The 19,812-nt window shown below is 43.3% G+C and overlaps 2 protein-coding genes across 2 annotated transcripts in view; one reads left to right on the top strand and one right to left on the bottom strand.

Annotated features, from left to right (window-relative positions):
• Nucleotides 1–824: 824 nt before the first annotated feature.
• KLHL34 (kelch like family member 34) lies at nt 825–5,376 on the top strand (the record flags this gene model as incomplete). Its single annotated transcript, XM_080794868.1, has 1 exon — nt 825–5,376. One exon carries the CDS (start codon nt 825–827, stop codon nt 2,772–2,774), a length of 1,950 nt encoding a protein of 649 aa, XP_080650994.1. The 3' UTR covers nt 2,775–5,376.
• A 732-nt stretch (nt 5,377–6,108) lies between these two features.
• The window catches only part of CNKSR2 (connector enhancer of kinase suppressor of Ras 2), a gene marked incomplete at both ends in the record, with an annotated part of 237,468 nt that continues 223,764 nt past the window's right edge, over nt 6,109–19,812 (bottom strand). The window contains 5 exons of the mRNA XM_080794916.1: nt 6,109–6,324; nt 8,971–9,167; nt 16,199–16,427; nt 18,088–18,282; nt 18,493–18,608. Coding sequence (XP_080651042.1) covers nt 6,109–6,324; nt 8,971–9,167; nt 16,199–16,427; nt 18,088–18,282; nt 18,493–18,608 — 953 coding nt within the window. The remainder of the gene's footprint in view (nt 6,325–8,970; nt 9,168–16,198; nt 16,428–18,087; nt 18,283–18,492; nt 18,609–19,812) is intronic.

Raw genomic sequence — 19,812 nt, 5'->3', positions numbered from 1 at the left:
CAGGCCCAGGCCGCTCTCTCCAGTGCCCCTGCCCTGGGTTCGCGGCCAGCAGCCGGGGCGCGGGGCGGGGCGCGCCCGGGAGGCCGAGGCCGCGCGCTATTCCTGTCGCTGTGAGCTACCGGCATGTTATGTACGGCGCCCAATCATGCCTCCGACCCGCCGCGCTGACCTGCGCCCCCCCCTTCCTTAATCCCCCAGGCTTTGATTTGATCCTCCGCGCGGAACAAGCTCACCCCCCTCTCCGCCCCATACCCAGTTGTCCCCGGCCCTCGCGGGTGCCCGCAGTGTCCGTCCTTCTCGTCCACCCCCAAGAGGCCAGAGCCCTCGCCCCGCACTCCCCGGACGCCCCGAGGCGGGCCACATCCGCGCATCAGCGCTGTCGGAGGAGATCCAGCACCCCTCAGAATCAGTCCACCCACAGCTCGGCCCTTCCAGGTGATGGTGCGTGGCCACTGCGGCCCCTGGCGCGCAGGTGTGGGCTCCCCAAACTGGGACCGGGAGGGGGCTTCGGGCAACGCGCTGGCAGCCTCGGCAGCAGCCAAAAGCAAACCCCGCTCCCTCCGGAAGACTCCAGACTCCGCGCCCTCGGCTACTGGGAGCTTCTGGAAACCATCCCCCGACCGGGTTTGCTCTGAAAAGGGTACAGGGATATCTGCAGGCCTGGATGAGGGAGCCCTGGGCTTTAAGCTGAGCAGACAAAAATGGAGTCCTGCTAGGGGCTCTGGGGCTCGCTTAGGGGGCCCTGGGGTGCCGTACCCCGAGATGCCTCTGGCCGTGCCGGGTGGGCTCCAGCCTCGGCCAGGCCGCTTCCCGCCCCGGACATCATGAGTTACTTCCTATCTTACTGTAAAGCTCATGGCGGCGCACTGCTCACCGGCTATCAGGCCCTGCGCGCCGAGGGCTTCCTGTGCGACGTGACGCTGGAGGCTGAGGGCAGCGAGTTCCCGGCGCATAGGTCGCTGCTCGCGTGTTCCAGCGACTACTTCAGGGCTCTGTTCAAGAGCCACACGCGGGAATCCAGGGCCAGCGTGATCCACCTACACGTGCCGTCGGCGGCCGGCCTGCAGCGCTTGCTGGACTTCATTTACACCGCCTGGCTGCCGCTGTCCATGGACACAGTGGAAGACACGCTGGAGGCCGCCAGCTACCTGCAGGTGACTGAGGCACTGGGGCTGTGCGGCCGCTACCTGGAGCGCCAGCTGGCTCCGGAGAACTGCTGCTTCGCAGCCAACGTGGCGGCGCGCTTCGGCCTGGCGCACACGTTGGGCGCCGCGGAGACCTGCATCGTGCGCCACCTGCGGGAGCTGCTGCTGCGGGGCGCGGGCCCCATGGGGCTGCTGGAGCTGAACCCCACGTCGCTCAAGGCTGTGTTGGGTGCCCCCGACTTGGCACGGGTGCCTGAGGCCTGGGTGCTGGGACTGGCACTGGCCTGGCTGAGGCAGGAGCCTGAGGCCGAACGCCTGGCCCACTGCGCCTCGCTGCTGGAGCGCGTTCGCTTCGGCCTAGTACGTGCCGACGTGCTGCGGCGCGTGTACTCGGGCTCTGGCCTCGTCCTGCCCGCCCGCGTCAAGGGCCTCATCATCCAGGCCCTCAACTACCACACGGCGCCCTCCCGCCAGCCGCTCTTGCAGGGCGAGCAGACCAGCGTCCGGAGTCCCCAAACCCGCATCTTGTTGGTAGGGGGGCGCCGGGCGCGGGAGGCGGTGACCGAGGAGGTCGTGGTCCGCCAGGCGGTAGCCAGGGGCAGAGGCGCTGCAGCGGAGCCGGAGGAGGAGGAGGAGGAGGAGGACGAGCAGTTGGAAGAGGAGGAGGAGGAGGATTGGGAGTTCACCCAGGACGTGGTGGCCTTCGACGTGTACAACCACCGCTGGCGCAGCCTCACGCGGCTGCCTGCACCGCTGCTGGGGCACAGCGTGTGCACCGCAGGCAACTTCCTCTTCGTCCTGGGCGGGGAGAGTCCTGATGGCGCCTCCTCACCCCTGGCAGACGGCGTGCGGCCGGTCACTGCCGAAGTGCACCGTTACGACCCGCGCTTCCACGCCTGGACGGCGGTGCCCGCTATGCGGGAAGCGCGGGCCCATTTCTGGTGCGGCGCCGTGGGCGAGGGGCTCCTGGCTGTCGGGGGTCTGGGCGCGGACGGCCAGGCGCTGGCGTCCGTAGAGATGTATGACCTGCGCCGGGACCGCTGGACGGCGGCCGGGGCGCTGCCGCGGGCACTGCACGGCCACGCGGGGGCCGTTGGAGACCGTGGCGTCGTGTACATCTCTGGGGGTAAGGCGGGAAGAGGCGAGGGCGGCGCGAGCAGCCTCCGGGACCTGTACTCCCTGGGCCCTGGGGAGCGAGCGTGGAGCAAGAGGGCGCCCATGAGCACTGCCCGCTTCGGGCACCACATGGCTGTGCTGCGAGGCGCGGTGTTCGCCTTTCTGGGGCGCTATGAGCCCTTCTCTGAGATCGAACGCTATGACCCCGGCACGGACCAGTGGACTCGGCTGCGGCCGCTACCCTATGATCGCTTCTGCTATGGGCTGGCCGTGGTGGAGGAGACGGCTCTGCTGCTGGGCGGCCTCAAGTGGCGAGATTCGCGGCAGGTGCCTACTCGCAACGTGGTGGGCTATGACCTCGACCTGGACCGCTGGGAAGACATTGGTTGTGCGCTACCCTGGGCCTGGAATGGCCTGCAGTGCGCAGTGTTGCAGCTGGCTGAGGGTGGGGATGAGGAGAGGGAGGGAGGGCTCGGAGAGACGCCAGATTTAGTGCGGAGCTTAATGGGTTAGTGCAGTCTTGGGACGACAGAGGAGAAAAAGTCGCGCTTGAGCAGGCTTACAGAGTAACGCGTGGGCTTTTCCTAAGAATGGGACTCTGGGAGCAGAGCAGCTGCTCAAGTTTAAGGATGCAAACAAGGGCTTGGTCGAGGAGGAACAATGCCCCTGAAGTTGAGAATGGGAGACAGAAGGGGTCAAAATAGGATATATGAATCGGCTTCTGTGAGCTGGGGATTTCTAGGAAGACTCATGGCGGTCTAGAAATGGACTTTTGAAAATAAAATATGGCCCTGTTTTTCCTCTTATAGTTAAAGTGTTGCCCTAGGTGCTAAACAGTGATTACTTTTGTGCCAAACAAGGCCAAAAATGTACCACGAGAAGTTAAACACAAAACCCAGAAAATTGTTAGCTATAAAGGCTTGTAATAAATACTTAGAAAAGACGGCATTAGCTGAGTAAAGAGTGAAGAGAAAGTGCCTTCATTAACAGCATGAAGTCATTGTAAGGAGAACTATGATTTTATGATTCAGAACTATGTTTATAGTTATGCTCTGATGGCTTAATATAAATATAGGACTGAGAGGGAAGAAAATCTCTAAGAAAGAACTTTTTTTTTTTTTTGAGAAAATATCCTAGGTTAAGTTTTTCTGTCCCTCATTCTTACCCCTAGCCTGCTTTTGCCCTGGCTTTAGTCAGCTCATTGGTTTCAGTTTTACTTCAGCAGTCCTTGGCCATAATAATCAGGTTCTTCTGGTTACGTGGAACATCTAGGAAAACCCAAACTTATTTCTTTCATCTTCTTTCAAAGTTCATTCTGTAGACAGGTCGTAGGTTATATTTGTTAACAAACAAACAAACATAGAACACATTTTTGGCAGTCCCCCCCCTCCCCAACTTCCCAAGAATCAACAGAAAGGAAAGAGGAGCAGGTGCAAGTTGGTGTCCGCTAAGTGGGGAAGGAGCTTGGTTTTGCAGGGTCTCAGAAAAGACCCTTGCACGCATGAACAGCTGCTGCTTCTGGCTTGGACCGCGCGGCAAAGTTACAACTCCTGACTAGGGAAGGGGGTCGGGAAGGGCGGCTCTGGGATTAGGTCTCAAAGAAAGGTGGTGAGGACTCTGTAGGAATAAAGTAGGTGCCTTATAAGGATTCATTAAGAGCTAAATTTATTTCACTTCAGTTTACAGTGCTGCCTCTCTCCTAGATTTGAAACTAATGCAATAAAATGTACAGATAAATATAGTGTTAAAAGGTCTCTTTCATGCTAAGCTAGTCACGAGTCTTTTAAAATTCATTAGTTTAATTTTTACCATTTAAAACAACAGAGCTGACTTTACAAAAGTAAAAGCTGCTTAGTAGCAACACAACTAGGCTTTCCGTCAACTGCTCGTTCTTTACAGGGCACAATGTTGCCACTGTATTCATGACACATCCATCAGGTACAGATAGTTTTAAGTGAATGTACACATTTGGTCTAGTAAACATCAACAAGTCTAAACACCTGTAACAAGCACACTTCATTTTAGGACAAGAGGTTTTGGTGTGTTTTTTGTTTGTTTGTTTGTTTACATATACAAAATTCCACAAATTTAATGTACGTCAATATCCATGCAGTAAATAAATGTTTTTACAAATAGTTTTTTTAAATGATAAAAATATTACACTAGACCCAAAATTCCATACAAACATTAATACATGATTTCTCATCCATTTTGACTAAATATAGGATTACTGAAAATGTGCTGTAGAAAGGCCACTCTCCTGTACAGTGTGCAAAGTCTGCAAAACGATAGTGATTCAATGTTGGTTTCAAAAGCAAAGAAAAAGATCCCTGCTGTGGAGTTTTTACTTCCTCCTCTACAGCAAAAATATTCACTGGCATAATATCTGAACTCTTAGAGATGAAAGTACATTCACTGAGCTGTACAGGCAACAGTATAAAGCTGATTAGAAGTAGATTTTAGGATATAGAATAGTAAAGGAGGGTCCTTTCCTCCTCCTAAAAAAACAGCAAATTGTGATTTGTACGTTATGCAGCCAGACACTAAAAAGCAGCACAGTCATTATCATGCTGTGATCACTTTCAAAAACGAGATACTTATAAATGGAAAATATATGAAGAGGACTTTTTCACAGACTTCATCCACACTATAGAAACAATTCATGAAGCTAGGAAAAACCTCTATAAATTCTTTCTCTCATACAATTCAATGTAATATGTCTCTGAATGACCATTATCCTCTTGCTCCTCAGGAGAGAGGCACATTTTTATTTTTCAGCATTGTTTTCTATATTATAACACGCATTAGCCTGTAACTAAATGTATTTTACTTCCCTGCCTGAAATATAATTACGTAACTTTAATTAATGGACTAGTGGGGAGAATTGGAAACTAACTGGAAAGTTGATTCATTTCAGTTTATCCCTTGTTTTTTAGGAGCTGGAGTTTAAAAACATGAGTTTGGGCTGAAATTTTATATATATACACATATATATGTGTATATATATAATCTGTTAGCTGCCTTTCTGGGCGAATTAGCTGTGTTTTACAAAATCCACTCTCAAATTCCTCTGTACACAATCAGCATTTCATCACTACAAAAATAAAGGAAGATTTAAACCAAGAAAATAAAGCAGCTCTATCTTCAATTTTGGTCTTAGTTACAAAAACATCTTACAAAGCTTTGCCCTGATACACCATTAAGTGTCCCCATAGATTTGGAATAGTATTTCCATTAACTGGCTTTCACAAGTTAACAGACTTTTAAGACGAATATTAGATACCTGAACTTTTCTTATGTTGATGCTCCTCTGTTTTGCTTAACTCTTGTATGCACATCTACATTTCACAAAAATAAAACTACAGCATTAAACTTTGTGCAATGTTTAAGAAAACTCTTAGAACATTTTAATAAATATAAAAAAGGTTTAAATTCTTTCCCACCCACAAGGATGTCTGCACCTGAAAAAATGTGATTTACTTTTTGAAGTCTTGTTTATATAAAATTAACTTAGAGGGAGAAAAGATGACCTTAGATAGAAAACTGCCTTTTTGTGGTTTTACTACTTGAAGACCACCTGTCTTCAGAGTTGTTTGCAAAAGTTAATTTTAAGTCATTGAAGACAGTTGATTTTGCACATGGTAAACATAAGCTGAGCACTAATTGCATATAAAATATACAAATGCTCATTAAAGACAGTGGTATCATGACCATATATGGTTTGTTTCATATAGTTTGGTAACATTAAAGTATAGCTTGTCAAGTGTCCCACACACTGTTATAAAACTACCTCATATACTTGTTCAATGTACCAGAAGGTACCGGATGGCCAGAGGGCAGAATACACTTACACATGTGTTTCAATGTACGAGTGAGTGTGTGTGAGAGAGGAAGTGATCGCATCTACTTCAGAAGAAATACTTAATGGGTCATTTGAGGTGGTGGTTTGACAGATATCCAAGAAAAGATCCAGGTACATCTGCTTCCATTGTTGGAATTCTTTAGATGTCAAGTCTGGATTATCTAGGACTTTATCAATAATGGCTACTTCCCCTTCTCTGGCCTGAAAAGCAAAAAAGGATTCAACAGTTAAGTTGGGTACAGACTTTTATTCACATTTAAAATAGGAAGTTAATATGCAAATCTTAAGAAGCCCGTAACAAAGGGCTCTGGTAAGCTCAAACCCAGCTATTTAGACTCAAGTCCTAGTGTACTTTTTTCTACACCCAAGGTACCCCTGTATTGCCCACTCCGTGTGGTTCATTTCTCCTGGCTGGTCTTGTTTCCCATCTCTGTCTATGGAAACCTTCCTCATTCTTTTAGATCCAGTTCAGATGCCTCTCATTTCTTAAAGCTTTCCATCAAAAATCGAAAAAAAAAAAAAAAGTTTTCTCCCTCATTTATGTCCTCCTAACACTTTATCCCTGCCACTGAGTGGACTTACCACATACTATGTCTTGATTTAACTTTTGCCTGGTCCTATCTTTCCTGCTAGATGGTTAGCTCCTCATACTTGCATGAGAGAGGGCATGACCCTCCTGTCACCACAAATACATAATTCTTGCTGTACGAATGTCATGGCTCCCTTCCCGTAGCACTGGGGGTCTGCAATGCAAGGGAGCCCTCCCTTCTCTGCTGGAGGCCGGCTCTCAGCTGAAGAATGAGCTTCCTTATGGGAGAACTCAACGCAGCACAGCTGTCTTCTATGGGAGAAGTGAGTCTTCCAGGTGGGGGGGGGGTGACGGAAGATGAGGGGGTAAGAATCTGAAAAGCTATGGCCTGTCTTTTAAGGACTCAAGGAAGGGGCAGAGAAGTCTAGGGAATGTTCTGCAGGAAGTGGGAAGGGAGAGCTGGGCGGGAAAGAGCAAGGTGCCTAAGCAGTTGTTCTGGTCCTTGGGGCTGGATGGGAACAGCGAGGCTGGGCTGAGGCTGCCGGGAGTGGCCCTGTGCTCGGTGAGGGGCCTGTTACAATTCCAGGGACTATACACATCCAGGGTTGCTTGGGCACTTGTCCTTCCCTCATGGGAGATTTCCATCCTCTGTTAACTTCCTACACTAAAAAGTATGGGGCTCTATAGTTCGGTTTTATCAACGAGGGGCATTTCTTTCCAGTGACTTTTCATCATCTTCGCTCCAGAGAGAGAGAGCGCAGCCTCACACCCCTAGTGACTCACCAATACTCAATGAACTGATCACTGGCAGGAGCTCAAATTCTTTGCTATGGAAGTAAATGCTTTTGGGAATCTAGAGCGTAAAAGACAGGTATGAAGGGCTGAGAGAACAAGACAGAAGCAGGTCTTTAAAAATATGTGAGCCTGACCAGCTTCAAAATGCCTGTTTGTTTTCATAACCAGACAGTTGGGTCTGAATGGGGTGGGGGTGCTCTGTAAGGTGGGAAGGTGAGGTTATCTTTGGAGCAGGGCTGATCAGCAGAATCATTTTTTTTTTTTTAAGATTTTACTTATTTGTGTGTGAGAGAGAGGGAACAAGAGTGTGGAGGAACAGACGGAGAGGGACAAGCAGACTCTGGGCTGAGTTCAGAGCCCAACATGAGGCTTGATCTCACAACCCAGAGATAATGACCTGAACCAAAATCAAGAGTCCGATGCTTAACAGACTGAGCCACCCAGGCGCCCCTAGCAGAATTATTCTTATGAATATTGTAGCTCTTTTTAGAAATCTGGCCTTAGTGACCAAAAGGCCATTAAGTTGTGCCATGGATTTGCAATAGTGCTTGCATGAATGCCAACTGAAAGCTAATTGACTCTGAAAACTTGGCTGCTTGCTCCTGGAAACTTTTCTAAATCATGCATTTTCTATTTTGTTTATCTCTTTGGTTCTCATCAATACTTCAGAATCACCAAACCTCAGCAGCACACTATGGATCTGAAATATTTCCCAAAGGAGCCCTTTGACCTTCTGTTTCCCGAAATTACTGCACCACATAGTCTGTGTGGTAGTTCTTTTCTGTTTTCGATTTTTCCAGGGTGGAAGGCCCACGTAGGGAGAACTGGTAGAGGAGGCCCTCTCCCCTCACACACACACAGTGAAGGGGCTCTGTTTTCTGCCTCCCTCTTCAACTTCCTGCCTCTCTGCAACCCTCTCTTCACCACCTCCTCCCCAGTCTGGGGGTGGCATAATAAGGAGACTGGAGATAATGTAAGCCCTTATGGAAATGTAGAATAAGAAAGTTACATGTGAGTTGGGAACTGATAGCGTAAACAGAACAATTATAAAATTTGTACACAGAACACGAATCACTGTGGCTTCACTCCAAGTGTGCTGTAGAAGATATTCATGAAATATCTGTAAGCATTTCAGTGCCCACGAGTGCATCCTGCATACATGCTGTGTTCTTTTAATAACTATATTAATAACTATATGGCATATTATCTTAGGAAAACGAAAAACCGAGGAATAACACCAGCCCCACATTTTTGAAAAAAATTTTAATTACATCCTGTTTTCTCCAAGAACTAAGTCATATAACATTTAGCCAATACTCTGAGATGATAATGAAAAGTTAGGGTTATTTCCTCCCTACCAGTGCACTGACAACGCCACGGGAACAGCTCAGCTTCAGGTTCTTCCTGGTTTTTTGCCCGCTCCTCCACCTCCCCATTTTGTATTTCTTCAGAGTAGCTAGTAATCCACTGAGCTCAAGAATGAATCTCTTGAAAGGAATTTCTCCCTCCATTTCGCACCTTACCTTTAAAGTGCTTTTGAGAATTCTCAGCCTGTGTAGTTTGTCATTCATTACAGGGTCATTACATCTCTTTATAAATGAGAGCTTGTACTCCATCTTGGTTGAAATGCGATGTTCTCCCAGTGGTGACAGACTGGCTTGCTCCAATGCCCTGTATAAATCTTGCAATGAATCTCCTAACTTTTCTTCCCTACTTTCACCTGCAATGTCCAAAAAAAAAAAAAAAAAGAAAAAAGAGAAAGAAAAAGAGAGAGAGAAATGAATCCAGTGTAATAGACAGTTAATGGACACTCGAAAAATCTACTAAAAAAAAAAATCAAAACCATCTGAAAAACAGGATAATGAATGATTGGGAAAACACTCTATTACATTAAAAAACCCCACAGCTGCTAGTTAAATTAGGTAAGATTTTTTGGAATGGTCAAATAATAAAATGTTTGATTAACAGAATATTCTCTTAAGAGCAAATCGCCGTATATATCTTGAATCCATCACATTCAGAGTACAAAAGGTACACAACACAGAAACAATCCTGCACATAATTTAATATTTTAATACATGAATGAATATCCCTTATTGTTATCCTCAGAAGCATAGAAGTGCTGATTAATAGAGCTCTCCTGGTGTAGCAATACTGAATGAACTATTTTTTACATTTTTCCGAACTGTGTCAGATGGAATGGCATTCACTGTTGTATATCTGATTATAAAAATCTTCCAATAGTGTACCAGGTTTCATGTGACTGCTATAGTAATGCCTGCCACATTGTAAATGTAGTAAATGATCATAAATTTTCATTAATAATAATGCTTTAGTTAAAGTGAAATATGAGAATGTTTCTATGCAAATGTAAGGAATAATCTGGCACATACTAGGAGAAGCTACTCAGTGTTTGTAAGATCTGGGAAGGAAATACTCCAATTATGTATTTTTCGGAAAAAAATTAGAGATTGGTTCAGGAAAGGATCTTTGATCTATTTGAATGAATCAAACTCCCATCTTGTTCTTTAATCGACTGAACACTGATGTCATATTTTTCTCAATAATGATAAACAAAGATAAACTCAGATTTTGCTTTGAGTGGTAGATAGGATTAGGGTTATCTCACATTTCCTTTAATAGAGAGCCAAAGAGTACTATTTGAGGAATACTAATTATATTGGCTCAAGGAGAAAATATGGAATGTTGTTCATCCCACCATGGTCCGTGTGAATATTTTAGGCTTTCTGACATACTTTAAAAAAAAAAAACCTCCCTAATTGCTAATAACAGTAGTTAACATTTATATGTGCCAGGCAGAAGGGTAAATGATTACCATTCACAGTCTCTCTTAATTCTCCCAATACTGAGAGGAGATCTATTTGATTTTCATTTGATAGCAGGGAAGCACCTTGCTCAAGGACATACTTAGTAAGTGTAAGTGACAGAGCCAGAATTGCAGCAGGACAGTCTGGCCCTAGAATCCACAATCTTAACAAGAATTCTCTACTGCCAGATTTGTTAGGGGTCATTCGAGCTGTGTATTTAACAGTAGGCATTGACGAATCTGTGAGAATTCCTTAAAGAGCAGCATTCTTTAAAAAATGTCTGAGAGTGTACCTAAAACTGCCCCCAAAGCCCATAAACACAGTACCTTAACTTGAAAGGATCACCTTTAGTAGTAAAAAGTCGCTTCATTTCAGTTTCATATTCAATTTTTGGCGCTGCTGCGGAGGTTAGCAACTAATGGCCGGTATGGTTATTGTGTCCTTCCATTAGAAAGTTCCTTGTTATCATCAGCACATGCTACCTTTAATCCCTCTCTAATGAATTTTTAACTTTTTAATCATATGCCTAAGTTAGAACTATAAAAATACAAAATCCCTCTTAAACAACAGCTTTTTAAATTCTGTTGGCTCATCCCTGGATGTCAACAACACCTAGAGGATTTTGAGGGATGGGTGAATAGAGGACTATGCAAAGGAGGAACTGCTTTGTGGTTTAACAGCAAGATGGAAATAAGATAGGGAGTTTTGACTGAGAATGGTTTGGAGACAGGATGGCACAAAATCATAAGGTCATTGAGAATAACTAAATGGGAGTTGTAAAAACAAGGATGCATTGGAACAGCATAATTCCATTTCATAAATCATAGGCCAAGAAGAGACCCTGAGGAATTATTTGGTCATCATCATCCTTTGTGCCTCAGGACAAGATTGCATCTAAAGCCAGATGTAATTTCATAGAGCTGGGGGGGGGGTGGGCAGGAAGGGTGGGAGGCCTAACTGATGTGAATTATAGTGGTTAATGTATCAGGTGGCCTAATGCATCAGTACCTTTTCAGTTTTTGAAAGAATGTGAAGAAAAAAAGGGTTTCAGAATTGAGTTTTAGGAATTAAGGGAGGGAGAAGTATTTTTATATTTTATATAGTAAATTTTTATTTTAAGATAACTACCTAATACTGTATGGAGTATATATTTTGTTTAAAAACATTCTTACCCAGTTTTCTTTCTCCCCAGTTCTTAATGTTTGTGGAATACTGGGCCAGGGGACTGACTTTTTTGTAAAATTTCAATGTGGTCCTACTTAAGAAGGATAAGTAAAGATTTAATATTAAAAAGTGACACACACAGCTATAAAATAAATACAAATGGAAAGTTTTTCCCCCCTTCTTGCGGTTAAAGGACAACATAATTCTGTGAAGAATCTGGTTTGACAGCTGTTAAGAAGAATTCAGTATAGATTTATCTCTAGGCAGCACATTTGAACAAGTAACCACAATGAGACGGAACACAGAAACATTTCCAAGTATATTAATGGAATAGTGCAGCTCCTACTAGAGATAAGTAAGACTCCCCTCCCCCCAGTTCATACACATCATACACATATGCAACACCACAAGACACAGCAGTGGGATGAGAAAGGATGAGGGATTGAGATGCCAGGCTACCACAAAATGTCACCAATTACTTAACATTTTAAGACTAGACAAAGAGTCCTTTTATTTCCAAAGGACGGGGGTGAGGAGGAAAGTCACGTTATCAATCTGATTCACTGTGCTCAACAGTCAAAACAACACAGAACTCAACATTCAAGACAAAAACAGACCTTTATTTTCTTTTATAATTTTCAATTGGTTTCCTTTTTTTTTTTTCTCAGAAGAATACCAATTAAGTCAACTGGGGATACTGTTGCAACTTTGCGAGAATATGAAAGCACCTTTATTTTCTTCTTTTTGCCCTCTTCTTCTTCTTTGTCTCCTCACTTCTGGTTTCTCTTTTTTATACTTTGGCTTTTCTTCTTCTAGAAGAGGCTTGCTTTGGAAGATGAGGCAAGCAGTTGTTGAGTTCTGCTTCCCAATTGACTTTCTTTCAATGTACCAGTTCAGCCATTTGGAGCACTGGCAGAAGGCCAGCTCTTTTGTAATTTGAAAGAATGTTTTCTGGACGTTGGCAACTTGTAGAAGACCACATGCAAACCACAGGACGTATATAGGAACCTTCTGCAATTTCTAATGAGGATGTGTATCGCTGCTACAGTGAAATTTTAATTTGTATCCAATTTACTCAGGAATTCTGGGTCTGTGCAGGAATAAATTCCCTCCCAAATTTTATTTATGTTTACAATGCATAAATTAGTCCTTTATCAGATGACATACTCTTTCGATTTTATTAAAGCAAAATGAACATACATTATTTCTCTTTCTGATATAAAATTTCATTGGCTGATAATCTGAGGATCACAATGAAGTTACTGAGGTTGATTTGTACTCTGTGTTGCGGGGCTGGGGGGCGTCATTTCTGGCTGTGTCCTACTTGGCAGGGGAGAAAGAAGACTCTCTATTTTCTCATTCATACTCTAACTACACTATGAAATATGGGGACTCTAGGAATGTGGTATCACAACGATTCACTGTCTGGTTGTTTCAGGTTGCACATGACTTCTGGGTGGTGATTAAAAAAAAAAAAGCTCAAGGAAAAAAAACATGAGCTAACACAAAATAATATGTAGTTTGTTGAAACTTTCCTGCAAATGGCTTATTAGCAGATGATAATGCCTCTCTCAGATACTAAAAGGTGTTTGGTTGACGTATTTCCCTACATTCATGATCGGTGGTTTCCGAACTTTTTTGATTATGCATCCTTACCAGTTAAAACACTTGCGTTGTTGATAACTTACATACATGTATTACTGCATATTAATAGATACGCATGTTATAAAACAGACGCAGAAAATAAATTCGAAAGGACGAGTTATAAAACCTGAGGAGAAATTCTAGTGTTTGTTTTTTTTTTTTCTCCTGTAGCTTAATGGCCCCATATATACCGGGACCGAGACTGACTTTCCCTGAGCAAAGTATGCCTCCCTCTCCTTTGCATTTCCCACTCTTCTCCCGGGCATGGTGCCTTTGGCACTCAGCATTTAAAGTGAGTGATGGTCTCCTCTACTTTATACATAAAGGACTCCAAAGATGTTTCCCTATCCTGTGACTGTGTAATTTTTATGACAGCTTACTATGTGATTTCGTTCAGGTTTCTTTGGTGCGCATGAAGGAGTGCAGAATACGAACTTGGAGACCTAAGTTTCCCTGCCCCCGCAATGACAATGTTGAAGGAGAGGAGCAAAAGAAAACAAAACAAAACGTGATGCGGTATACCAACGGGGCTCTTGAAGAAGCAAGCCGACAACAGATAATCATTTCTGGGACATGTTTTGGAAGGGAAGTGTGCTCTTTTAAAATTGGACAATGATGTCCTCATGGAAACAGTTGTTCCTTCCACAACACAGCTGGGTAACGAGCACAGCGGACTGGGAAAAGCTAAGTCACAAGTGGGAGAGAAGGCTGGACATAGTAGCATTAGTCACTGGTCAGATGTGAGAGGCATTTGTTCTCGCGCAGCCGCAGAGCACTCGGAGGCTTCCAGGCTGAGGGTGTCACGTCTGTCGAGCACTATTCTTGTCATGAAGGGCAATTAACATTTGCACTGAGGCACGGGACCAGTTTCTGGGAATACTAATTTATGAGCACGCCATAATAAACAACTTATTTATATGTAAGGTGCCAATTAAACTTTTAATGGGTTCAATGTAGACAGGTTTAGTGTTTCTCGGTTTTATGCTAAAGATGCTTATGTATTCAGGAGTTTACACTATAATTTGGATTGTCTTATGATTAAATATTAGATCTCATAATTCATGCTTTTATATAAACCGATAGCTATGCCTAGCATTGTAGAACTGGAGACATGGCAGTTTGCTATAGCAGAAAAGGAAAGAGGAGAAGATTTTAAGAGCTGGCTTTTACCCGTTGCTCTGTACTCAAGCACCCTTTTCATAATTAAAAGTAATTTACATCTTTGAGGCAAAATAATGATGAAAAATGATTTTAAGGGAGAAACACCTTTCTTTTAAAAGAAGAGCTGGAGTGAATCTTTTCTAAAGAAGAACATGTGAAGCCCATCCTTGTTAAGAATGACCTTGTGCTTCATCAAAATTAAGTAGAGCCCATATTAGTGTCAGGCAATCCCTTCTGCACAACAGGAAAGCACGCTTACTTCCAAGAAGATGTGACCAAAGAGGCAGAACTGAAGTTGATCCTGCATTCACTCTCCGAGCATGTAGTTTCTGCCAAATTGTGTGGTTTAATGCCATAAATAAGCAGTGGTTGAATTTTCTGGGCCCTACAGCAGTTTTGATGATGAGTAGTTCAGATGGCAAAGTCTTGGTATCCTTGGCATTGATTTATTGATCCACAGGGAAGGTTCTTTGAAGGACAATCACAGACATAAATGACAGATTCTAGATTTGCCCATAGAATTCAGAAAATTTAACTAGTAGAGACATGGAGGTCAAAGTACTTGGCTCTCAGGCAGGAATTCATAAGGAGGACAGTTTAAAACCAAAGCGAAGACACGATTATATTCAAAAATTGATGTGGAGTCACCATATGCCTTAACGAGAACAAACGAAAATTCTTTTTATCGTAACATTTTACTATGCTTCAACAATGAGAATGACCCAAGGTGATCCTACTAATATTAAATGCCAACAAAAAGCTTTTCAATGGATTTCTAAATACTACAACCATTGTTTTCATATATACTTAAAAAACACATTAAAATGGTTAGAGCACAGAGGCAATTGTAAGGCAGATCAATGTGATTTTTATTCACAACACAAATTCCATTTGTGAGAAAGAAGCAGAGATTACTTCTCTTTGGATATTTACTATCAAGCATACTTAGCAAATTATTTAGCTATCTAAAAAGATTTGATACCAACTGGTCATATTTTTATTTTTAAGTAATTTATATTTTTACAGGTATTCACATTATGCAGTACCACACACTGCGGCGACAGGAAGGAGAAAAAACATTTCCAAATACAATGTTAAATTATTTGTTCATTGCACAGTATGAAATATCCATTGATTAGCATTGAAATTATTACAGAGTGTCTTAATCCAACTAAATTAAGGAAAATTCACATCCACTACAGAAGAAAAATAAGCAATATTGAGCCATAGGGGACCCAGTTACATAGTATTAAATAATATCTGAAGCTAGTTTGAAAGACATCCAGACAAAATACTTTTTCAAAAGTGAGAACCACAGCCTATAGATTGGAAAATTTTACAGAAAAAGAATAGCTCATGCCTGTCCTACGAGGCAACACCATTTGTATATAACTGCCAAGAAATAAGGAGAAAGTTAGGATTTTAGCTGAGGAATCTAATAAAGCCTGGCATGAGGAATTTTCTTCATTAGTGTCACCGAAAGCAGTCTCTGTGTTGCACCTGAATACACTTGATAATAGAAGAAACATAGTAAATTTCAGAGCAGGGTGTGTATACCTTGCCTTAATAGGTTACACTTAGTTTAGTACAATACAGCACGTCAAGTTTTAAAAATGCAAAATACACTTAATACACAGAATTTGCTTCCTCTGCTTTGCCTTAAAGAGGCCACCAAGGAGTCCATTAAATAGCCAGGGTTTTCTAGTTATCGGAGCTGATCCCTCTCCTTTCCTGGTGTCGGAAGAACACAACTGAGGTGTCACCACACACAGCCCTTGCCCAGTCAGTACCCTTCCCCTTCCGTTCTCCCACAGAAACGGCAGTTTTCTGTCACTGTGCTTCATCTTGATGGGCTTTGATCTTATGCTAGTCCCAGTGTAGGAAGCTTGCATTCTTCTTAAGAGTGGCCTGCCCTTCTTAATATCCCTTTAGGGAGGCCCCCAATCCAACATACTTGATGATCTAAGCTTTTTAAAAGTCAGTTTTCTGTTATAAACAGCAAGGACGAGGCCATTTAAGTTGCTTGCAAGAGGTTGATGTTGAGTCTGCGCCGTGCCGACTCTCTCCGATCTAAATTCTCTAAACATTAGCTTATCAATCTGTGAGTCCAATGGGTTGAGTGCCAACAGAAGTGGATCCGATTTGGCATGGAGAGGTTCTACCAACTCTCGCAGTGTATTAGCCTAATATGATAAAGCAGTGATACAATATGATGAAAGACCTGCGAGTGCCATTATTTCCAAAGCACATTAGTATTTGTATTCGAAATACCATCATGCAATACCCATGAAGAGAAAAGAGAAAAAAATGGCTAGAATTGCATATGGTTTTAATACCATCATGTCTTTCTGTTGGCATGCAAGTCTACTTGGCCATAAACGGGCAGTTTTTGTTTTATGCTCGGTCATTTGGAAACGCCAACCTTATTATACAAAATAATTCACAGCGCAGATACATCTTTTCCCACTTCTATGCTTGCATATGCACATCTGTAATCCTAATCAGAGAAGTTTATGGTCAAAGTATTCTCCATATACATGTAAAATGATCAGTCTTCCAAGAAAATGAAACTGTATTTCTGTAGGAGAGCTTTCCTCGGATTCATCCAATCAAGAAGCACGAGGAAAATTTCCTGGTCTGCTTTCTACCTAACTGCCCTGATCCCTATGCGACCACGTGTTCATCAGTGAGACAGAAGAGCCCAACTAGCAGGACTCCAATGAGGAGGCCACCCGCTGACCATCCAAAGTGGAGAGAAATGAAAAGCCTCACAAGGGTAAACACGGTGAAATGGTGACTTTACACCTGAGCGTAAGCCATTTGGCGAGGAAATTAAGAACAAGAGACCAAAATTTCTAAATGATGTGGGCAACAAAGAACAATTGGGATAAAAGAAACTGTAATCTCTTTTAGTTTTCTTTTGGGTTTGGGGGAATCCAAAAATTTGTCATTGCATACAAATCAGCCATATTTTTTCTTTCTAGCCCGAGGCAGATTTCTATCTCAAATATCTGGTGGCATCCTTTTTTGTGTTCTATCAAGAAGGAACAAAGTGGAAGAGGGAAAGATAAAGGCATATTGTTTATTACCACCTCCCTTAGTAATGGAAGGGTGCAATTGCCCATAGCATAGCATCTAGATAACAGGACAAAGTGTAGTTCAGAAATCGGCAGAACTAACGTTTATTATATCATATCCTTCTTTTGCAGAAAATGGGGCTAACATTAAGTAATCAGAGGGAAGTCAAATGAAAGAAAAGACAATACGCATTTTAGAAAATGATAGTCCTGGAACGCTAGCTCTGCCTCCCACCGCTTTGTTTCAGAAGGTCACGGAGTTTCCAACTGCAAAATCAGAGGCAAACTACCTTGGGCACAAGGTCGTTTCTAAATTTAAACTGTTCATGATTTGTCTAAGCAATTCAAACATTTTGTAAGCTGTTTTCAGCACATCCTCTTTCCCCCTCAGAAACAACGTTACACGAGGGGCTTAATTTCTGGTGCATTTAGCCCACGCTGAACCTGAACAAGAGCCCTGAGAATTAAGTCACATGTTAGTTACATTTGTGATGTTTCTATGTGATTGCTGAATTCCACTCCGGGAAGCTGCAAACCCTTGTCAGTGGAGCACCTCGACAGAGTGCAGGATGGCGGGGGTGGGGGTGAATGGCTACTCGGAATGGCTAAACAGCTCCCCAGACCGGACAGAGAGGAACCGGAGAAGAGAACTCCTTAGGGAAAGGTGTTTGTTCCCCCTAGCGGTGGTCCGGACGCCGGCTACCAAATCTCCGGAGTGGAGGTCTGCTTGCTCAACACAGATTTTGGGGGCCTACCTCTAATCTACTGGATCAGAATTTCTGGGCACGGAACTCAGGAATCTGCATTTAGAGCAAGCAACCGTTTTGATTCTTGCGCCCCACCGCAGTCCGCGACCCTGCTGTAGGCCAGGCACATTGGGATGGGCTGCACCGGGGCCAGGGCGGGTTGGACAGATGGCAATTTTGTACCGCGTATACGCATAGTTTGTAAGTCGCGAGTGCTGCCAGTATTAACACTGTGTGTCACACCTCACACAAATTCAAGGTTTTTTGCTGAGGAACTGGATGCAAATATCTTTGTCTACAGAGAATACAACAAGATACAAGAGGCCTTGGTAAATTGCTTGAATAAATTCCTTTAAGCTTTATTTTTAGGTAGTGTAAATAGTTCCTCTTTGTTTTTGAGGCACACGGAATGACTGTAAAGTTACTTCCAGGCTCAGGGCCCCTGAATTCACTGTCTGCCCCCTGCGTTCAGAATCTGCAGGGTGAGCAGCAGCCGGGGCAGACAGGCCGGGCAGCTCTGCGGGACTCGTATGTGGCTCATCTAGGGGGAATTTCCAGAACACAAACCAAACCGCTTCATAAATGAGACTGTTCCATGAAAGCCTATCCTGGACATCTGGAAATCTCATACTTCTATGTGTCTTTAACTTTTCCAGGTCCCTTTCTGGTTCTTCTCTCCCTTGGACCTTCTCTCCCTCCCTTTTCTACCCTTCTTTGCAGCTGACAACTTCATTTATCCCCCGATAGTCACAATATCCAAACCAGTTAAACTGATTTATTATAATAAGACTAATTTTCTTCCTTTTTGAAAGAACAGTGTGGAAATTACATGTTCCTTATAAGAAAAACAACAAAACTTTAAATTATATGGCTCCTGATGGTTTTGCATTCTTTTGGCCAGCATCCTAACTATAAAAATATTCTTTACTTCCTGCTATTAAAGAAAACTTCACTATTTAGCAGTCTTTTAACCAGTTACATTTTGAAACAACAGCAGCGTTCCTATCCTGTCCCAAGAAAATCAGTAATGTTTCTGTTTGACATGTTACTTAACAAATATTTATTGAACTCCTCTCATCACTGAAACCTCCAGTTGTGAGGCCACCAGCCCAGCTGGATAAAAAGAAACAGATCCTGCTTCCCTGTTACTAAACCCCTTGAGATTTGAAAGGAGAACCCAGAGGTAATACCACGTTGAGTCATATATAAGATAACTTATTGCAGTCTGGATCCATTTCCTATGCAAGCTCTTTACAGACTGTGTCTATGAAACGATTGTTGAGGAGGATGTTTTTTCCCTTTTTGTTTCATAATTTTAAAAAAATCTCCCCACTAAGAATCATACAAATAATAAGCAGAAATAGAGATTCTAGAAACGTAAGTTTTAGAAATGTAATCAGCCTTCTAACAGGGAGCCTGCGGGAAAGAGCTGATGATCCTTCAATCAAATACCTGAGAATTAGATTATGGGGTAAGCACATAGGCACAAATATTTGCAAGAGAATGATCAAGTTTGAATTCAAAATGGGTGACAAAAATCTTTTTCTTAATGAATGAAAGAGAATAAAAAATGGGAAAATGGAAATAAGTGCTTAAGCTGGGACAGCACTTTGAAAAATCCCAATTCTGAGTTCTAAGAGAAAATTTGGTTCCATCTACACCAGTATCAGTGAGATTGAGGGCAAATTTAAGGGCAAGGCCCCTGATTACTGCTCTTAAGCAGCTTGCAGATAACAAAGGTCACC

This window comes from Martes martes (genome assembly GCF_963455335.1).
Source record: "Martes martes genome assembly, chromosome: X".
NCBI classification, from domain to species: domain Eukaryota; kingdom Metazoa; phylum Chordata; class Mammalia; order Carnivora; family Mustelidae; genus Martes; species Martes martes.
This window is presented reverse-complemented; position numbering and strand designations above follow the sequence as displayed.